Here is a 21178-nt window from a genome sequence, read left to right on the forward strand (position 1 = left end):
ATGGAATGGAATGAAATGGAATGAAGAGTCTTGCACCTTGGACGATAAAGCTTTCACGCACTACTCGATTATCGGCGAGGACCGTTGGAGAGATGACGCGTCTCTGTCCTCTTCTCGTTTCTCGCCGCGAATATATCTGAAATGCTTTGTTCGATGTGCCGACCTGAAAGAAATTCACTTGCTCTCGAGAAATGTGCGAGGAAATGCAGGAAATCGGAATCGAAACGTCCCGGAACCGCCCTCCTTTCCATCGTTCTAATCGCCTCGTGTACTGAGAGAAACCTTGCCACTCCCGTTCCAACCATCGCGATCTGTAGATTGTCCCTTGATCGTACTTCCATGCAATCAAATAAATCGGCACGATGGTAATTTCACTCGTTCGATCGTAGGATCGAAGAGTCGAGACGTTTCGACGTGGATAACGTCACACGATTCGTTCAAGGGCGTGGGAAAAATCGTGCGCCGGTCTTCGGCGTCGAACGACGCGACGCTAACGAAAAATTGGCTGTAAAATTCTGTTGCTTGAAGGGAAGCTTGCTACTCTGGAGGAAAGCGACGTTCAAAATTTGCACACCGCCTGTGTAATTCGATTTCACGAAGAACTACGCTTTACATCATTTTTCACGAAAACGAGTTCTCCCAGCAAACACGGTTACTCCACGGTTTTTCCTCATCCGAGAGAGAGAGAGATCGTCGTTGTCTGTGCACGATTTTTCACACGATTCGTATAAATTTCGAAACGAGACACGACAACTTTGTATGTTGCGTTACACGAGAAAAATGAAAAAAAAAAAAAAAAAACTAATATATTTTTAGGTTTCTCTCTCAGTGCGCAATGGAATGTTTCACCCTATGTTTAAAGCGTTTGGAGTATCGTGTCGTCAAAATGTCACCTTCTCTTTTATTTTTTTCGTTGCGTTCGTTGCTCCGACCAGGTCGTACATGTTTAATCGTTCGCTGCCACGAACCGTTGCATGCGTTGTTTTTTTTTATATCAAATGTGCACGTGTGCTTCAAGATGGATGATTTTGAAATGAGGGACGAGTGTGAATTTACGCGTGAAAACTGTCACAGGAGATGGTCGACTCGGATGGGGATAGGCATGAGAATGGGGGTTGAAACAGGGTAGGCACGGTATGACGACTGAAGCGTCCACCTACCCGTCACAAATGTCGCCTACGAATTATAAATTCTACACGGCAGACGTTGTTAATATTCCCATGGACAATTAATACTTTTTGCCGTGTAACAACTCGCCCATTGTTGTGACGTTCGTGGCGAACTTTTAATCAGCGAATCGTGTGATCGAGTACGCTTGGTTCGGTGAAAAGAGTTGGCCTGGAATTTTCTATAAGCTGGATCGTTCGATTTTCTACGTGTATTTGCATCGAACGTCACGAGAATCCTCTTACCGTTTGAATCCGTGTACCGTTGTTGAAAATATTTCAATAAATACCTATCGCTTTTTTATCGACAGTACACGCGTACTTGTGCATCGTTGAAAATTCTTTGCGAATTTCTATCGTGTTGATATATATCGCCCGATCTCGACACCCGTTATAAAATTGCAAACAATTTTTGCTACTAGAATTCCCGACTACAATTAAATATCGCATGTCGTATCTCTAGTGTACCACTTCTTCTTGCTCTTTATTCGTATACGGTGGCGCCAAACGAGAATAGGATACCGGTGGTCGCAATGGAGAGTCTCGAATCGGCCGATCGATCGAGCATTCTCAGTCAGTTACAGAGTTTGGTAATTGGAAGTAAGGGCAGCTTGATCGATAAATATGAATGAGCTATTCTTCTCTCTTTAATAGCCTTTCAACTTCCACCCACGTGTTTCTGCAAATACAGATATTTCGCGAAATCGCGGATGTTTCGCCAAATGTGTGGCGAAATGAAACCGAACAATTTTCCTATACGTTTCGTAATGTTTTATCCGAAAATGTATTAGTTCGTTTCGTCGAGAGCGAAGCGACGAGTTTCTCGAAAAACGTTAGAGATAGCGCGACGTTCGCAGGGACGAGGGGGCGCGCTGAGTCGCGTGAGCGACAGATGACGAGTTAAACGTTCCCGGGATTAATAATACACATCGCGTGAAGTGGAACAACCGTACTCTACCGACTATAGTCAGTCGTATTGTCGCCCGCGATTCACGGCAGTCGGTTCGATGGGTGGCCGACTTCTGTTCCGTAACGATAAAGTAGAAAGGTATGTAGCTCGCGTTGGAGATTTAATTTGCTGCTTGTGCTGGAGATTTAATTTACAGCGCCGCTCTCGAACGGCCGGGATCTAGCGAAAAGAAGGAAATGATAGAAGAAGGACAGTGATAGCGGGAAGAAAATCCTCGGTTCGTTAAAGCAGCGAACGCTTCCGATATCGAAGAACATCGAGTCTCTCTCGGTCGTCGTTTATTTCCTCGCTTTTTCGTTTGCTTCGGACGTTCGATAACTAATTCTTTCGGGGAAAGAATTAGCAAGGAAGGAATACCGGATGATATATCGTAAGACGAAGCAAGCGTACGATTAATAGCGCGGCAAGTGAAATATTTCTCTTAGCACGCACGTGCAAAGTTCTGTGAAACGCTTAGAGATCGACTCGAGTTACAGTCGTTTTTAACAATTTACCGACCGCTAGCGATTCAACAGCATACACACGTCCGACCGGCATCTCAGGCGCAGATTCTCTCTGTTTCGGTTTAAACTCTCCAATACCATTCTTTTTGTTCATCGCGAACGGTACGTTTTTCAAATTGGTATAAAACCATGGAAGCTTACAAAGCAACGCAACTGAGCAAGGTATCTTAGTACTAAATAATAAATAACTGCTCGAATAATGAGAAAGATTGTCGGCAACAAAAACCTGATTAATAGGATATCGGTCGATAAGCGTCGGTAACAAAAACCGGTTAATCGGCTCTCGGTCGGTAAAATGTTAATTACGCTGAATCGAGCATCGGTGATATCATTTACGAAATGTATCAATTGATGGTAAGATCTGGATTGTGTCGTTCAAATACATTCGGTTCTATCGTTAACGATAGCAAGATATAACGATAGAGAGATAGCAAGAAGTATCAGAGCTGAGTGTATGTGAAGGACATACTGTCATTATGTGACTTGAAAACGTTCAATCGTCTTTGGTCCTCCTTTGAAAGCCGAGTAGTTGACGAAGAATATTGAAACTCGTGTGCTTTGTATGCCTTGGCTTTACAAATGTGGTAGAAGATTACCTAAAATGGTATCATTGTGAGATTCATTCGGCCATATTTCTGCATTTATAGCGCATTCCTGGCGTCCCGTGGCCCATCGTAATTGGTGCTAATTTCGAGTCAAGGCGAGATCTAATTTGGCGTTACCTAACACGTTTCCACAAGCCCATTTTTTTAACACGATCCTTCATTCACTCGTGGTATTTCTTCTCAGTGGTTACAAGCTTTCTGAAGCCTTTTAAGCGTTTGTGTTGTAAACTATTGCCTTCGGGCCAGGCTCGTCATTCTTTCCTACAGTCGCCCCTTCTTTCTTTCTCCATTTCCAGCCAACAACTGCAACAAAAGATCGTCCTATATTTACGAAAAGAACAAATTCTCATCGATCTATGTTTGTCTTCGATCGTCGTACGACACGTGTCACTTGATACTGTACCACATTTTCTCCGAATTCATCGTCTCGGTTTAGTTCGTTGTTGCATCCAATGTTTATCACATTTATGGAAAAAATTATCGTTTGATCTATTTTACTGGAACAAATGTGTTCTCTGTTATCGTAATTAACCGCGTTCGGATCTATGCTGCACGCATAAGGAATATGTAATCAATCGTCAGTAGTATTGTTACGTCACTGAAGATACAGCGACGTAGCATTGAACAGGCTAACGCTATCTCGAGCCAATGCTGGCACGATAGTTAGCGATTAGTCGTATGCACGGCTTCAGACCGTCGTTGGTGAACATCAGTCTCTGTTCGCGTGTACCATGAGTCTTTCGCGAATTTCACGATCGCGTTCGTGACGCGCGTTTATGCATCGGAGCTCGCCTCGCTTCAGAAATTACGCGCTCTCTCTCCATGGCAGCTTTATTAGTTTAAATATGAAAAGAATGCGCCCGCGGCCGTGATATTTCGTTTCCATCCCTGTCCGACCGATTTTGCCTGACTTGGCGTGTGAGCGCATTTTTGCGAAAGTCTTCTCGAAAAATTTATTTACATCGGACGAAATTTCGATCCTCGTCGCACACGGTAAAATTATGGCGCAATGAAAATGGGCAGAAAATTATGCGGCAAAATAGAATTATTGGGTTGGCGGATTTTGTCATTAGGTGGTATTGACAAAACCCGCAATCACTTAGTTGCCAACGCAATATCATCGTACGTAGAGAGGAACTGACAGCACGCGCAAGATTCGTGGAACAGTTTGCAACGATATTCGCGCTTCACTTAGTGTTAACTTTTAATTCGAACAGATTCGTCGAACTGTTAAATCGAATCAAGCGATCGTACACTCGAATAATCTTTCGAGTCATTTTGTCCGGGAATCGAGTCTCGCATTTTCGAATTAAAAATCGTTGCCATTCCGGCCGTATGAATCTTTAATCTCGATCGGCGATTTTTACTCTTAACGAAGGAGGAAGAAGAAGAAGAAGAAGAAGAAAAAAAAGAAAAGAAAGAAACAGAAATGTGCTTAACAGATTGCGAGCTCCGAGCATAACAGCGGATTTTTGTGTTGCGACGATGTGTCGCTAGTGTGATATGGGTCTGGGACTCCTCGTTTTACACTCTATGGTTTTGTTCATATTTACCAACATCGTTCTACGATCTATCGGAATTTGTTCCCTCTGCCTGCCATATTCTCTGGTTGTAACAGTTGTCATCGCCAGCACATTACACTTGTAAGTATCGTTCTTGTAGTTTTACACACCAGCTAATATCGGCTAGAATTCCACATGGTCGAGAGTTAGTTACATGTAACATCAACCAGCTCTGTTCCTATGACTCTATTTTTTCTTTTTCCGCGACGTATTTCGATCCCTAAGAGTCCTTGACCTTGACGTATTTTCGATCGTAAATTGATCGAAATCGAGATCATTAGCGAAGCATCGGCGAAAGTGCAGAGTCTTAAAGCGAATGCACCGACGTGGAAAAAGAAAGAGTTGGCTGGATCCAACTCTGCACGAAAACGCAGACGAAAATGCAGATTAGATGGTAGCCGATAATCGAAATGGAAATATTGGACATTGAAATTGGATTTTCTGGTTCGTGCTGTCGTAATCGAATGAAACGACACCAGACGTTTTTCTTTATTAAGCGGCGAGCATTGGCGAGCGACGATCGAATTTCGTACGATTTAAAACCGAGAACGTAAGTCGACGCGGTCCCGTGCGACCGTCGTCCAGTTACGATCCGCGGACAAATGTACTTATTTCTCGAAATGGGCTGCACCGGATTGGCGTCTCGTCATTCGAGTAGATTAACCTTTTGCGGTCTGACTACTTTCGATTTCACTCGAATCTGCTCGCTGGTTACGCGCCTTTATTATTGTTTATTCCCTGGGTTAATTAGCTTTCCCTCTTATTAACCTGCCTTTCGTCGTAAACAGAACGACGCTGTAAAAATCTGCGAACAGTTGCCTCTTGTTTCGCATTGTACTTGGATGAGGGAATGTTACTGCGCGCATGGTCTGACCATAACCGGGCGAAACTACTTTCTGTCACCGGCCGCCACCAAATATCGCTGTAATCTCGTTGGTCTTGCGTCTGACACGAACGACCGTAACTACTTTCCTCGTAATGGCACGTGTCACGGTTATTGGCTGGGCAAGGACAATAACGTATTGTTGGACCGCGGTTAACAATGGGAGACTCGAGGTACGCGGTCATATTATTAATATGTATAATATTAGCGTGAACGAGGAAACAGAAAGTAGTACGAGCAAGTTATTTGTCCGGCCAGATCGTATCGAAGTAAATCAAATCGCAAAGGGTTATGTAGCGACTGTAGGTAAACAGGTTAATTACAGTTTGCATTTATTCCGGCGAAGAAGTACATTTGGCGGTGTGTTTCTAAGGATTCCTCTCTTAATCTAGGCTCTGAGGCAAGATGCTGTTTGCACGAAAAACTTTTACGCGATGTCTTACCAAACAGCAACTACTGGGAAAATTCGAATGAGCCGCAGAAGATGACGATGTGGATCGAGAGATTAATGTTCTCGTTGGTGATACTTCCGGGTGGACAGGGCAACCATCGTAATCAGTTGCCTCGACGCAAAAAGCGGTGACAATTTAATGCTGCGCGCTGTCCGACTTTATCTACCCCTTGCCTTGTACGCTCTATTAGACGCTCACTATTTTCAGTTTGCGCAAAGCTGGAATTTTATTGCATCGGAAAACTATGAATCGCGTTGTCCAGGGCTTCTGCTTGTAAACCGCGGCCGTGAACCTTTCTATAGCAACATATACCAATCAGTGTCACTTTATCGTTCGAAAGAAACTCGACCAAATTGACAATGCCACCGAGCAATCGGTGAGCAAATACTCGTCGTCGCGGTTTACGCGCGTGTTATCTTCCGAGGAAGATTATAACGAACGCTTCGTCTAAGTTTTAAATGAGAGAAGAAGAAACCGAAAATATCGATGAAAATTCCTTCTTTTGTCACTTTTAATTTGTATCATTTTTCTATCGTTGTAAATCGATTGAAACATTCGTCCAGAACGTAGCTGTTGCTCGTCGTTTAGAATTCTGTATCGGTAATTAAACATCGATTGCGAGTAGTTTCTCATTTGGAAAATCTGTATCGATTATAAGTAGCCCTTGATTTGAGTAATCGGTTATTTCATAAGTTATTTCTATTGCAAACTTCATTGGTAGTCGACTGTAGCTAGAAAGAATCATTTTTACCGAGTAATGTAATCATATCGTATCGTATCGCTTTAACACGAGTTGTATCAATCGATAAAAATGGTAACTTTGGAATAGATGTAGATACGTTTATCTTCCGCAGAAGAATTACGACGCTTGTGTTGTACTCGTAGTCTGTCGATTCTCTGATCGATCACAATATGCGATAAAAGATACCAAACGATGCGAGAAAGCTTATACCCAAGCACAGCGGATTCGCGTCGCACGTTCTTGCCGAACCTGCTTGAATTCAACGTCAGGTTGGTAATGCAGGTATCGACGAACGATACGAAAGCTTTCTTGAATCAGAGCTCACGAGCTCTCAGGTTGAATGTGCCAGTTCAGGAGCTTCTCGCCAGGCGGCGTCTCAATCAATTTCCACGTTCGTTGTCTACGACGCTATCGTTGCAAGATCGTCAGGACCCTTAGAAAATTCGTTAATCATTGCGCGCTATCTGACCTTTTTCTTCGTGCTTTGTCTGATTTTAATTAAAGGGCGGCTCAACCTTCCATTAAAGAGGAAGATCGGATCGAGGTCTTCGAGAGTCCTGATAATTCAAGGAAGAAAACACTTATTTCTTTTTCAACGGATTCTATTCGCCTCACTGGAGAGACAGAAAGGAAAGAAAGGGGAGGCAGATTTTTATCCGAACAGGCTACACGTCTTGTGGAACGTCGTTAATCATTGGACTTTGTAAGGCAAGCTTGACGCGCATCGAGATCACTCGATTAGGTCAAACGATATCACGGTCAGCTGCGTTGGGAATTACGACATGCGTTAGTGTAGAGTGTAGGTCGTGGCGAGGATGCAACTGCCAGCGGGCTCGAAAATTGCCGCTAGTTCATCGGTCAGGATGATAGAAACGATTTGGTAGCTGTCGATTAGTCAGATATCGATCACTGCCGTGAACTAGATGAGAGGGCTGTTAGCGTTAAACCGCGCTATCGAACCAACCCGGCGTGTGCAGGGCTCTGATTACCGTGGATCCTGAATTAGGTCTGGGTCAGTGCAGATAAAAGATTTTCACGTGTCCTAGATTCCCTCGTGGCCGACGCTAGTTCGAACCTGTTATCATCGATATCGAAGATTTCGACGCACCGATCTATACATTATGCGCCATCTCCAAGATGAACGTGCATATTTTTTCCGCGGGTGTGCGTCGATCTTTTCAGTCGACTCGTTTCGGCCACCATATCGATCTCGATCGTTCGATTTATTCAGCGAGAAAGAGAAAAACAGAAACGAAACAAAGGAAGATAATTGGGATGGTTTGACAGTTGATCGCGTTGTCAGGTAATTTTTCAAAGAACGCCACTTTAACGAGTAACGTTTATTCGAGGGGAAATTGCTACGCCCGTACGTATCGAACCGTCGCATCCTTCAGCGCTCGCGCAAAGTACCCTCGTTTAAGGTTCAATCGAGAAAGTAATATCGAATAGTTGCGACGCGTGCATAACGATCGCGTGGTCACGTCCTTTCGCAAGGAGTTACCGCCGCTCATACGAATAATATTCTGCCTGATATCTATTCAGTCGATCACAGGTCGTTATTTGGCAGATTGAGAGTTAAATCAAACGGTTAGAAAACTTTCTCCCATCTTTTCGATGGCGAAAAGAAATTATCGTTCCGAAATTCGAGGTCGTTTAACGTGTTGTTTGGCGCTTGGCAAACTTACGATTCTCGCGATAAAGTTGGCAAAGCAATTGCGTCTGAAGAGCATCGGGGCTTTGACCGAATCTATCGAGTCAAATAAACAACGAGAAACGTAACAGGCAAACGTTTGATTATTCGTTATCGATCGCCATATATCGTCATTCCTGCATTATCGACTTCCCAACGACCAAGCTTATCGCGAAATAGTAAATCGTCGCCACGTATTACGAATTCTACGTATATTCAGTCGTACGCCAGATTTCAAGATTTATCTCTTTTCGTCTCTGCATTATCAAACAAAGCTTGTCGCGGGCCTAGCAGACGGATTACGTGTTTTCGACGTTCTGTTCGTCGATTGTATCGCAGGACGTCGCAAAAATTACATTTGCAGCTGCTCATTCGAATTGAAAATAGCACACGACACGAAGAAAGAAGTATCGTCTCTGAACGAGTAGCTTATCGAAACTTCCGATGCTTTTATCCAGTCGAACTTTCTCAACTGCCTCCTTCTCGCACGACTTTCGAGTCCTTTTCGGCGATCGATGTGAAAATGCGTAAGACAGCGAAGATTTACGAGAACTGCCGGGCGTCTCCTCCGGGCAGAATTCTGACTAAGTTCTCCGTATCGTCGCTAGTGGATTGCACGGAGCAACCATTTTGCACGAAGGCTACACTGCTACCGTTGCTTCTTACGATCCATTCATTGCGGGTTGGCCGTAGCGCCGCGCGACCTTCCAAATCCCTTCATCCCGTCGAAGGGAGGATTGGTCCGTTTCGCGCAGCGGGCTGACCCTGTGGCGTTGCGTCACGTCGTGTCGCGTAGCTTGATCGAGAGGCCGAAGCAAATAAGGCTATTGCGACGGAATAAATCGTGGCAAGACACTCGGAAATCCTGAAGGGCGGTTGGAAAGTGTTCGAGGATAATACTGGAGTCGCCGGTGTGGCTAGATATCGACTTTGGAACTCCACGCACGAGCAGCAGCGGAGGCGGTGTGGCGGGGACGAGGTGGATAGATGGTCGAGTGGGTGGCCGGTTGGGTGGGACGGTGAGCGCGCGGCCGTACATTCTACCTCGCCGTTCATACATTCACGCGCACCCACGGGTGCGCACGAACCCGTTTCGGCATATACAAACGCGGTGAAACCCGGTCTCAAACACAGCCACGAATCAGCGACTACGAGCGTAACGGGGATCGAGCGTGAGCGTGTGCCGCGAACGCCAACAGCCACACGTTGCACGCCCAACTAAACCCCACCCTTCTCCATTTCGTACTTCTCTTCGCTTGCTCTTTGGAAGCTGACCGTACGATCGAGCGAGACGCAACTATCGTCGTAACAAAGACGCTGCTCGAAAACTACGAACGCATGGTGAACGGAGAAAAATAGAGAGAGGGAGAGAGATGAAAATAGCGAGAAGGCATAGGGCGGCTGAAAGATAGAGCCAGAGAAACATAGGATAGAGGCTGGGGCGAGGAAAGCGAAACGTGAGGGAGAGATTTTGCAGCGGCGGTGGCGCCGCCGTGCAACGCCGCCGCGCCACGGCGGTTCCAAGCAGCAAGCCTGGCACCTCCACCGTCCTTTACCGCCCTGTCCCACCAGGTCCAACCTACTACGTCTCTCTGTCTGTCCGTACCCGTAAACGCACAAACACCTCACCGTTTTAACTCGACGGAGGCGCGGGACTGTCTCTCGTACGCGAACCTCTCGTAGCCGCTTAAACGCCTGCGGTCATCCTTCCTCGTAGTTCCGCCACTTTTCACGCGCTTCTTCACCGTTTTCTCTTTCTCATTGCAGCTGCTTGTTCCAGCTACTGCTTTCCGTCGTTCCACCATCTTTCCACCACCGTTTCCATTCCTCCATCCTCCGTGGTTGTTCCTTTCGTACTCCTCGGCTTATACCATCTTCCCGCTGTTCTCCCTCCCTTTCCCATCTCCCGCCCGCCCCTCAATCCCTACCCCTTCACCCCTACCCTGTCGGTCGTTTCATCCTTTTCTGGTATCTACGAGGGTCTCGCGACACGCACGTCCGGCTCGACGATTCAGAAACCTACGAAACGCGGGGAAACGTGGTTGTTCGAGGTGAATTTGCCTACAGGTCGTCGCGTCGCGTCGTCGTCGTCGTTGTCGTTGTCGTCGAAGCAACCGTCTCTCTGTGTGCGCCAGTGTGTGGTGTCTCGCGGTGCTCGAATACTCTACGGCCCGCTGCTTCTACCGTCCCTCCTCTTCTTCCTCTTACGTTTCCCTGTTTGTCCTGTGTCACCTGTGTTCCGTGTCGCGCGTCCACGTTTCTACCCTCCTGCCCTCCCTTTGTTGTCAGCTCGGCTCGGTGCCGACAAACCTTCGTCAGTGTTCTCGCGACGCCTACACTTACCTCGACGATATTGGTGGCCGCGACACTTTATCGCTACCGTTCGACCCGATTTCCACGATTTTCCAGATTGGCCAGGATCACGCGCTAAAGTGGACCCGTCTAGCGTTCGCGCGGGCAAATTAAGAGAACGCGTGACGCCACGCTGTGACCTACACTCCGCTCGGACGCCAACGTACCTTGGCGTTTTTCGTCTGAGCGTCAGCGTGCTTCGTTCGACTCGTGGAAAACTAACGGGGAAGGGGTGGGGGCGAAGGGCAAGGGGGAAGCAGGCGAGAAAATTTCGCGGGTGTTGAAACAGCGAAAAACACGGTTTAACGGAGCTAATCGAATCGACAGACCGCGTGGCAGTGGTTTTCTCGGTGGAGAATGTGACCAGCGCTTGCCAAATGTTTTTGTGTCCGTTCCTTTTTGCCCTTGCCCTTTCTCTCTGTTCGCCCCTTCCACTTTTTCCATCGGATCGCGTTCGCCTTCTTTCCGTATTTCCCTCCGCTTTAAATTTCGATCGAGAAGGCGGTGGTTTCGCGGTGTTCGTTAACCCGACCGAGCGGATAGTGGACGAAATCGAGGACGAGGACGAAGCGAACACGGTTACACGAGGCGAACTCGTGTCCAGGACGCGATTAAATTAAATGATTGCGTGACGGTGCGCTTTATCGGTGTTTTGCAGCTCCCTTGCCTTCGCCCATGCCATCCTTCCGCCGTACGGTTCACCCCTCGCCGACTACCCGCTGTCAGTCGCCAACGTCTTCGAATGCTTTCGCCGTCCTTGAGAATGCCTTGCACGACCGCGTTCGGATTTCCTGGAACGTCCTTGGTCGAGGTGGACTCGTCTAGCGCGACGAAACGAACGGACTGGCCGACGATGCCGCCGCGGTTCGATATCCACTGAAACCGTTTTTCTCCCACTTTGTCGCTGCTCGTTGGTCAGGTTACGCTGCCAAACAATTGTTCCCGTGGTGCTGGGACGCTGGTTGAAACGTGGTGCAGCGGTGGTGCGTGCGTGTGTTGCTGGAGAAAGTTCGAAGCGCGCGCGACACGCCGCGTCGAAACGATCCGTTCGCTGGCGCGGAGAACGCGGTGCGAAGCTGATGGTCGGTCGCCGATCAGCTGACGCGGGGAACAGTGATTGCGCCGCTCGGCTCGATACACACAGAGACACGGCGCGGCGGCCACAGTCTCGCCGAGTTTTCGCGTTCCGCTCGCACTTTCGTTGAAACAGGACCGCCGTGTTTCGCGACTGCGTGGCGACCACCGACGCGTGTGCCAGTGAACACGACCGACGACAGTCACGGTCATTCTTTCTCGCAACCTGCTTCTTCACTCCTCGCGTCCTTTGCCATCCTTCGTCTCGAAACTCCATCGTGTATCGAGCAAACGAGCCACGAGTTCTCTGAAACCGATAGACCGACCGTTTCCGCCGTACGAACGACTCTGTGGATCTTGTGGACTCGCCTGTCGCGGCATAATGAACGTTGTGCCTGGTCGCCGACGATGAACAGGCCAAAGGATCGCGCGTTATCGAACATCGTCGTCGGGCCATTCGTGACCGTTGTGCGGCAGTGTACGGTGTGACAGTGGTTGAAGAATATTCGTAAGTGGCACACACATAACACACACACCACCGGCTGTCCTAGGACGTGCGTGGGACACACGGGGGTTCGTGGTAATAAACGCAACATGCGGGAAGGTACAATAGTGCGGGCTGCCACGGCGATCTGCTGGGCCATCGCCAGTTAGCCACTGTACTTTTCTCTTCTCTATCTATCTACTTTACGCTGTTACGCGTTTACACACACACACACACACATTTACACACGTACAGGCACACATCCACGCGCGTGCACTGCGTGACACGAAGCATATAGTTACACACAGAAAGATCGTTCCGAGTCAATTTGAAAGCCTTTCGTCGTTGGTCGTCGCGCGAGTGCAACGAGAAATCGCTCAGGCTACCTTTACGTAAGATCTCGAGATCCTACTTGTGCTCTATCGTCTTTTCCTTTATCCTTGCAAACTCTCTTTCCACATCACTGTTCAAGCATCTTTTACCTGGACGATTTGCTTCCGATTCTTGGCTTACCAGCTGCATTAATCGAACCACGGCACTTTTATTATTCGAAAACTCTGTTTTATCGCGTTGCCTCTGTTACTGGAGTTTATTTCGTCCAGAGACAGGAACTAATTTAACAGCGCGTGGAAAATGATCGCATCTACCTGTACAGTTAACGGAATTTCTGTTTGTCCGGCGATAAATAAACAGCACGGTAAACACAACACGGAGAATCTGGAACATGAAACCATGTCGTTCGAAAACGTTTCGATCGAGGATTAATACGTAAACCTTCCGGATCGTTGAAAGTTTTAAGGAAACAGTTAGACGAAGTGGGAAGACCGTAGCACGCGTATCGACACCAACGAGCCGTGAAAAAAACGTTATTTCAAGATAACGGCGGATTCGAGTTTCGCGTTCCTGTGCCGTTAGCTCGAATTACCGTTTCGCTGTAAACGGTCTTTTATCGAAAGGTTACCGCGAATCTGGTTCTCGGTCTTCGTTTCTCAAACGAGCTTCGTTCTACGAAAAATGGCGAAAGTTTCGCGCCGTATTTATTTCGGTGCACGGTCGATCTCGTCGACGAAAGAACTTTGTTGGCAACATTTCTGAACGATTTCCTCGTTGACTCGCGAGGACGGCCAACGAGCCTCTGGTTTCAAGGTTGATCCGTCACGGAACAACCGACACGACCATCCCTTCACACGTAATTATTACTCTACGTAGAGAGTTTCTCGTTTACTTTCACTTCTTTCCATTTCCATTGCTCTCGATATCTTTCTCTCGCCACTATCTTAGACCGTATATACCTATATACATATACATATACATATATATATATATATATATTTATGTATTATATATTTGTATACATATTGGGCTGGCAACTAAGTGATTGCGGATTTTGTTATTACCACCTAATGGCAAAATCCGCAATCACTTAGTTGCCAGCCTAATATAATATATAATATATATAAGAGTATGTGTATCATATACGTATATATCTATATATATATATATATATTTTAGCGAGTATTTCTCAACTTTTTTCTCCATACTTGTCTATCTTTCTTTCCTTTTCTATCCCTGCTTAAAATATACGATGGCTTGGAAGTTGGCGAAAGTTGGAGAATCTCGGCGGTGTTCTCCCGCGAGAAATGACTAAATAGATCAAGGGACGGTAACCGCGGTGCTTTCAAACTTTCCGTAAACGTTGTCTCCTCGGTTTCACAAGATCTCGCCGACAACCGTGAATTTTTGATGGCCGCGAGCGCCACGCTGTCCCATCGATGGACACGGAGATGCATCGCGCGCAACACGATAAGAGATCGGATACTTTAAGCAGGACATCGACTTTCTTTTCTTTTTCCGTCCGTCTGTTTGTCTCTAGTTACCACTCTATAGCTATATTCTGTCACCGCATGCGAAACTAGAGGACTCACCGCTGCGGACTGCCCCCTCTGCGAAAAAGCGACAAAGAGGCCGCCTCCATGCAACATGCAGATGATCCTGGTTGCTGGCGGGTGAGTCCACCATAGTCTCCCAACGAACGCACTGTCACGCACAACATCCTACGTGTACCCCTTTACCTTGCCTCTGCCTTTCCCTCCTATCTGTTTTATCGCCAGCGCTGTAATACCCTCACTGTCGCCAATTTAATCGGAGCTCTCCGATCCGCCAGGCTTCTCTGTGTTTGTGTCGTACATCTGTCTGTCCGTCCATTCGTACGTCTGCCCGTTCGTTTGTCTACACGTTTGTATGTTTGTTTGGTGTTTCTGCTGTTTTGGCCGTTGATCCAACTACCACGAAGCTTCGCGTTATAAACGTCATCGACCACGTCTCGAAAGGCTGCAGGTAGAAGCGGCCAGATATCTGAAACATGCGTGAACCAACTTGCTATGGTCAGTGGATCGCGTTCCTTACGACAAGAATCTCGTGCAACGCGTTACCCGCGAATCGAATGACCGATGATTCTGCATTCCTCTGCGGTCGTTCCTGTTAATTAAAATTCATCCATCCAACCTACAGCAATCTCTGGCAAGAGGCAGAAATTGCTCGATCGAGACGCGCGTGCAACGAACGACCCGCGACAGTCAGAGACAAAGGGAATGGCGAAGCTTGCGAAAGCGAAAATTCTTTCTGCTTGAACCCGATGACTGTCGACGAAGCGGCGTATCGTCGGAATTACGCAACTGCCGGAGGATACGTGTCCTGTAGGACAACGAAGGGAACGAAAGATTTAAAAAAATTGAAGGGTAATTGGCGCGCCGTTTGCGAAATTCCCTGCGCCGTTAAATGTTGCATAACGTCTGAGGAAATTGTTTGCCGCGTGTCCGCTGACACTCCCCTAACTTTCTACATTTGAATTTCAAATGCACTCGCTCGCGACCTAATAACGCCAAGACGAAGAACGTTCACGATGCTCGTATGATTTGTTAAGCGATCGAATCCTTTCCATGTTTAGTCATTTGTACGTCACGTCGCCTTATTTCTTTTCACGCAGAAGCATATTGCCTGCGTCGATTTATCGGTAAGCCATATATCGTCGTTTACGTCGCACGTCGTCACGTTCGTAACTGTCAAATCCAAGCGATCTTTGCACCGTTATCTTTCAGCAATTTCTTCTCGCATTTAGTTGTACTTTTATCGTTTGGTTTAATCGTTTCGTTAGGTAAATCGCGTGTGAAGATCGATAAGGTTCGAGCGATATTCTGTATATATTTCACTGGGAACTGCGAATTCAGATCGGTGAATAACAGTACACGAGACAGAGCAATATCTACTGAATATCGGATTATCGTTGTTGCTGTAACTTTTGCCTTTTTTTTTTTTTTAACAAACTCGTGCAACTTTCGCACGACCTTGAAAGTTGTCTTGTTGCCACGTCGTCTCCTTTAGGTTGAGACGAAACGATCCACGCGAGTTTCGCGTTATTCTGGCGAGAAAGGCATCGCTAATTCGTTTGCGAATCAGCGCCGCGTGCAAACAGAACTTTGTACGTTTGGTTGAGGTCCAAATTCATATAGTTATCAGCAATCGTACATATTCCACAGTAAGATTAACTAGTTCAAGTTCTTAAGTCGCTGCAGATCGTAAATAGGCCAGAATTTGATATACGAGAAACGTTTATGTTGCATTCGTTATCGATTGCAAGGGATCGCGGAATAAATTTAGAAACGCGTCTTCTTCTCTTTTTCTTCGAGTTAAATTCGGGTTACACGTGCCGCCGTTCATTGCCCATTCCATCGTTTCCTTTTAATCGCAGTTCGCTGCCAAAACGAGCACGAATCCAGTTTATCGGTGTAAACTGTCGTTGTTTAATCGCGTCTTCTTTCTTACACTCGTCTTCGATCGCTGTCTCGTTTTCCTCGCGAGCCTTTGTTTTGCCGCCTTCGAAACGCCTGTTCTTGGCATGCGATCAGAGCCCGCTGAAATATCACCTCGCACAGCAAGGGGTAACGCGTACAGGAATTTGTCTCGTACAGCCGCACGTGTCGCCGGCAAATACGACAGGACCTGGCTTACCAAGCTATCAATCGTTCCAGTTACACCAACGCTGTTTCATAATTCTTGACGGTTCGACCAGGTGATTGGAAACTTTTGCATATGAACGTTTGGCGGAAATTAATCGCTCGAACGTACGTACATCTCGATCGCAGTCCGTACAAAAAATGCGTGGATCTTCGATCGATGAAAATGGAAATAAGCGATTGGCGTTAAAATTGCATGAGTTAAGGAAATATTTTTTCCATTTCGATTTCAACTTTCGACGTGACAGATGAAGCTAGGATCGGTGTAAATTAAGAAGAAGCAATTGTATAGAGGAAACGCGGAAGGTAACAACGCGTTAATTATCGCTATCCGACGTAAATTGTATACAGTGCCTGGCGTAATTTCAATGGTCGGCACGACGATTCTTTTTCCCTTTGTAAGCGAAGGCTGATGCGCGCTGCGAGCTGCAGCCAGCTAACGCGGTGAACGGTCGTTTGATTCTTTTGTTGCTCAACCAGCCATCGAGGAAACTGTACATTTTTCCGGAGTCGTCGCGTCGCGCTCGCGCACCGTTTACCGTCTGGTTGCTCGAAATTTGTCCATTGTTTTGCAACGGTGCTGTTCGTTCACCGTAGCAGCTTTCGCTCTTCAAAGGGATCGAATATCGGCATTGGAGAAACGATTTTCCTCAGATTACGTTCTTCGCAGGCGTTCAAGGTTATCGACAGCGTTTTGTGAATCGAGCCTCGTAACTGAAATTAAGACGAGTACATCGACCTACGATAACGCGATTCCCGTGTTCTGCACGAATACACAGATTCTATTTTCGTACTTCTAATTCGGAACATCGATTGCGTGCTTGCAATTAGCCGACGGGTAAACGCTTTTAGCGAAACACTATTTTTTCGCAGACAATCCGAGCATAGTCGCTCGCTTACGATAGTCTCGGTCGTTCGTCCGAAACTAATTTTCTTCACGAGCGTAGTCCAATTACAAAGACATTTCGCTTATCGCGATGTATATTTCGAATGTTTCTTTGCCACGGTGCAAAGATAACAAAGATACATCGAACGATAACCTGATCCTCCTGGTCCGTTTTGAGGAATTTCGCTCGGCGATGCGATGCTTGAACGACCGCGACTCGTCAAGAATTAAGTTCTACCAAGTTGCTACGAACGAAGTATCGGCCGTTTGTCGCGCGATTAACGAACTTACGTAACCATTTTCGATCGCGAGCCTGATTCGTCGTAGAACTTCGTCCACTCGTTGACCAACCGAGTCGTCTCGTTTGTAGGAGACCGAAAGATTGGAGCAGTGCGACGAATAGGCGAATTTGCGTGTGATAGCCGCGCGCTTGTATAATCGCCAACTGTTTCAGCCGGATCTAAAGGGTGGAAAATAGGTTGAAAGGCGTATAATCCGCGGCGGTAATTGAGAGACGGAACGCGCGTTAACGTGGCAGGATCGCGTGACAAACATGTCTAAGGGGAATTCATAGAATTATTCTTGTATGGTGAACGGGTTGCTACACTCATCCGATATGGCTCGAACGTGAGAGTGCAATTAGGGGTGTGATAGTGTGTATCGTGAGAGGGGAAACGGGGCAGGCAGCTCGTTCGTCAGCCTACCTCGCCCCTTTTTTTTTCTCTCCCTGGCTTATATCCGTGGAGAGAGGAACGTCGTGGAATTCTGTTCCTCCGGCAAATGATATTTATACCCGTGAAACGTATCGTGCTCGTATTAAATAGGATCGCGTTCTTGCGCGTGTTTCCAGTACACCGATGATACCGGACGAAACTCTTCATAATAATAAATTCCGATAATAAATCGGTACGGTGTATCGTGGTGAATTATATTTCGTGTCTGTCGAGCAAATAATTCGATCTAGCGATAGAGGTTGGCGAAGGTTGAATATAGCAATTGTGCTGTTCTGGGATGGAATCTGAAAATGCTTTCAACCTGGTTATCTAGGGAGCGTTACGTAATACACCAAATTATACATGCTACTATTAGATCATTTTTTGAAAAGAAGGTTATTAATAACCACGTGGATCTCGCTGCCAATCGCTCAGATGTATGCTATATTTTTTTGTTTCAAACAGCTACGTCGTGAATAAATTACGAGTCGAATTAAACGTTAGCTCTGAGCTTCCAGCGATGGTCCGACGAATGGTTAAACGATCTGAGCGAATCGAGCGGTAATCCGACGCGTTGCGTCGCGTCAGCGGTATTGACTGAATATTCGAATGTTTCAGTCTCGGTAAAATTCCTTCCTTAGCCCCATAGTTATAGCCATGGTTTACTTTGCTCCTCGATTTCCTGCGAGATCGTACGATTTTACAGTCGCTCGTTCGACACGGTATTCCGGTACTTCGCGAGCGTGATATCGCGATGAGAAACCTCGGCTCGTACGAGAAAGGGTTTGTTCGTACTCCTTTTCGGTTTTCGGCCACTGGGAAAAATCACACAGTGCATCGATCGCAGCGTATGCGACTGCGTCCGTCTTGAGAGCGAAAATTTCCTTCGTGCGCCGGCATCGATGACAACGAAAACGGATGCCATTTATTCGGCAGCCTGGAAGCGAGGACGTGGCGTTCGAACAGACAGGGAATTCGTTTTTCTACCCTCGTTATTTCTAAGTCGACGGGCAGGATGTTTGGTCGAGATGCGATTTATTTTACCAGGGGCCGGTAAAGCGCCGGGAAAATTGTTTACCGGGAAGCTGCGCGATCGAAGGGGAAAAATGGATTGACAGAGCGGAGTGTTATGCAAGCTTATTACCTTGCACCGATTTAAATATCGCCTTCGCGTGTTTCTAAGGGGACTCTAATCGCTCGTAATCGCATCACACGATTCAAGGCGTGCTTAACACGCTGAATGCCATGGGGGTCACCGGTGACCGACACTCAACTTGGCCGTGGCTGTGTGGGGGTCACCGGAGACGGTACTAAAATTGGCCGCGGCGCCGTGGAGGTCACCGGTGACCGGCGCTCAATGTGGCCGTGGCTGATTGGGGGTCACCGGTGACCGGCGCTCAATGTGGTCGTGGCTGGTTGGGGGTCACCGGTGACCGGCGCTCAATTTGGCCATGGCTGTATGGGGGTCACCGGTGACCGGCACTAAACCTGGCCGTGGCTAGTTGGGGGTCACCGGTGACCGGCGCTCAATTTGGCCATGACTGTATGGGGGTCACCGGTGACCGGCACTAAACTTGGCCGTGGCTAGTTGGGGGTCACCGGTGACCGGCACTAAACTTGGCCGTGGCTGTATGGGGATCACTGGTGATCGGCGCTTAACTTGGCCGTGGCGCCGTGGGGGTCACCGGTGACCGGCGCACCAAGATTAATAGAAATACATAATTTGAACAAATGTCAATAGTTATAAATTTGTTATTATTACCATCGTTACTACAATGGTATGCCGAAATTAATGAAGTATAAAACATATAAAAATAGTTTTTTGATACATGAAATGTAGATCTATTACGTGCTCCTCCGGCCAATGGCTGTGAAACATGGGAAAAACCAGATTTTTGCGTGTTTTACCATAATGAACAATAACCGTAAGGAATGTTTCGATTTGATACCTGTTTGATGGCAATTAAGGACCTTGACAGTAAAGTAAAACACGCTAAATCTTGTGGCGATTCTTTAGGATTATTGCCGATCCGAACATGTATGATCGAGGGATGGATTATGGTTTATGGTAGGTCCCGCGACGTAACAACATAGAATAATTATTTAGCAACACGAACAAACAATATGAGGTAATTTATAATTGGAAAAAATAAGTGAATCGAGCGAATACAGCGCGATGGGGGTCACCGGCGACCTCAGTGAGATAAATTCATCAATGATGGTTATACACCGTAGCATATTTCTTGTAGGTAATATTTCAACATTGCATGTATCGCATAATAAAAAATTCATCGTGACGCCACTGTCAAACTTTGTGAAACTGGCATGGCATTGAACGTGTTAATGGTCGATGAGAATACGTGTTCGAACGAGTGGTCGAATTGACTGGAAATATTTGACTCGAACGTGGAATACGGATCAGCCAGGCAAACCAACGGGATACTACGAACGATGACGGCGATTCCACTTGATTATTCGGAAGTGTGCCGGGTTGTTATGTTAGGATCGTTTGGCATTTCCAAAGGACAAATCACGGCCGAACACGAACGGACGCGTTCCTTCGGAAGTATGAAGAGCGCAAAGGGCGTTTTTCCCGAGAAGACGTTTCGACTATGCCGCATCGATCGCGGGCAGCTGCCTTCCGCTTGTTTCCGCGTTTCGCGTGCCTAGATAGGCTCTGATGCCGCAACGGTGCAGCTGTACTTCCGCACAACTTCCGCTCAACTCTCGCACACGCTTCGATTTTTACTCGGAAATTTGTTTACGCGACGCGTTCGACCGGCTCGACGCTTCCCTTCGAGTTTTCTTCGCGGCTGTCCACGTACTTGCCCCTCTGTTTCTTGCGCCAACGACGCGTACTACGTTGGGAAAAGTTGGAACGCGAACTCGTGGACGCGTGTTTACGCGCGTACACGCATGTTTTACGCACGCTGACCGCTTCTGTCTTGCGAAGTTGCATGACCAACAGACTGCTGTATCGTGTGTGATAGGTTTGAATATGATACGCTTGCTCGCGAGCGCCACTCTGTCGACATAGGGTTGGTCAAGTGTGCTATATATTTTTGTAGAGTTTCTCGTGCAAC

The 21178-nt window shown here is 47.0% G+C and overlaps 1 protein-coding gene across 13 annotated transcripts in view; it reads left to right on the forward strand.

Annotated features, from left to right (window-relative positions):
• LOC117236237 (potassium voltage-gated channel protein Shaker) overlaps positions 1-21178 on the forward strand; it is a 187797-nt gene that overhangs the window by 62596 nt on the left and 104023 nt on the right. Inside the window, exons 1-2 of one of the 13 annotated variants that reach the window (XM_033499004.1) lie at positions 12288-12658; positions 14400-14489. The exons of 9 other annotated variants lie outside the window; for them this stretch is intronic. In XM_033499004.1, the coding sequence (XP_033354895.1) occupies positions 14464-14489 (26 nt within the window). In that variant the 5' untranslated portion in view covers positions 12288-12658; positions 14400-14463. Of the gene's footprint in view, positions 1-4730; positions 4888-12287; positions 12659-14399; positions 14490-21178 lie in introns of those variants that run through there. 3 more of the 13 variants (XM_033499005.1, XM_033498999.1, XM_033499001.1) reach the window with 3 other exon arrangements.

This window comes from Bombus vosnesenskii, unplaced genomic scaffold (genome assembly GCF_011952255.1).
Source record: "Bombus vosnesenskii isolate JDL3184/JDL3185 unplaced genomic scaffold, Bvos_JDL3184-5_v1.1 scf7180000013340, whole genome shotgun sequence".
Taxonomy (NCBI): domain Eukaryota; kingdom Metazoa; phylum Arthropoda; class Insecta; order Hymenoptera; family Apidae; genus Bombus; species Bombus vosnesenskii.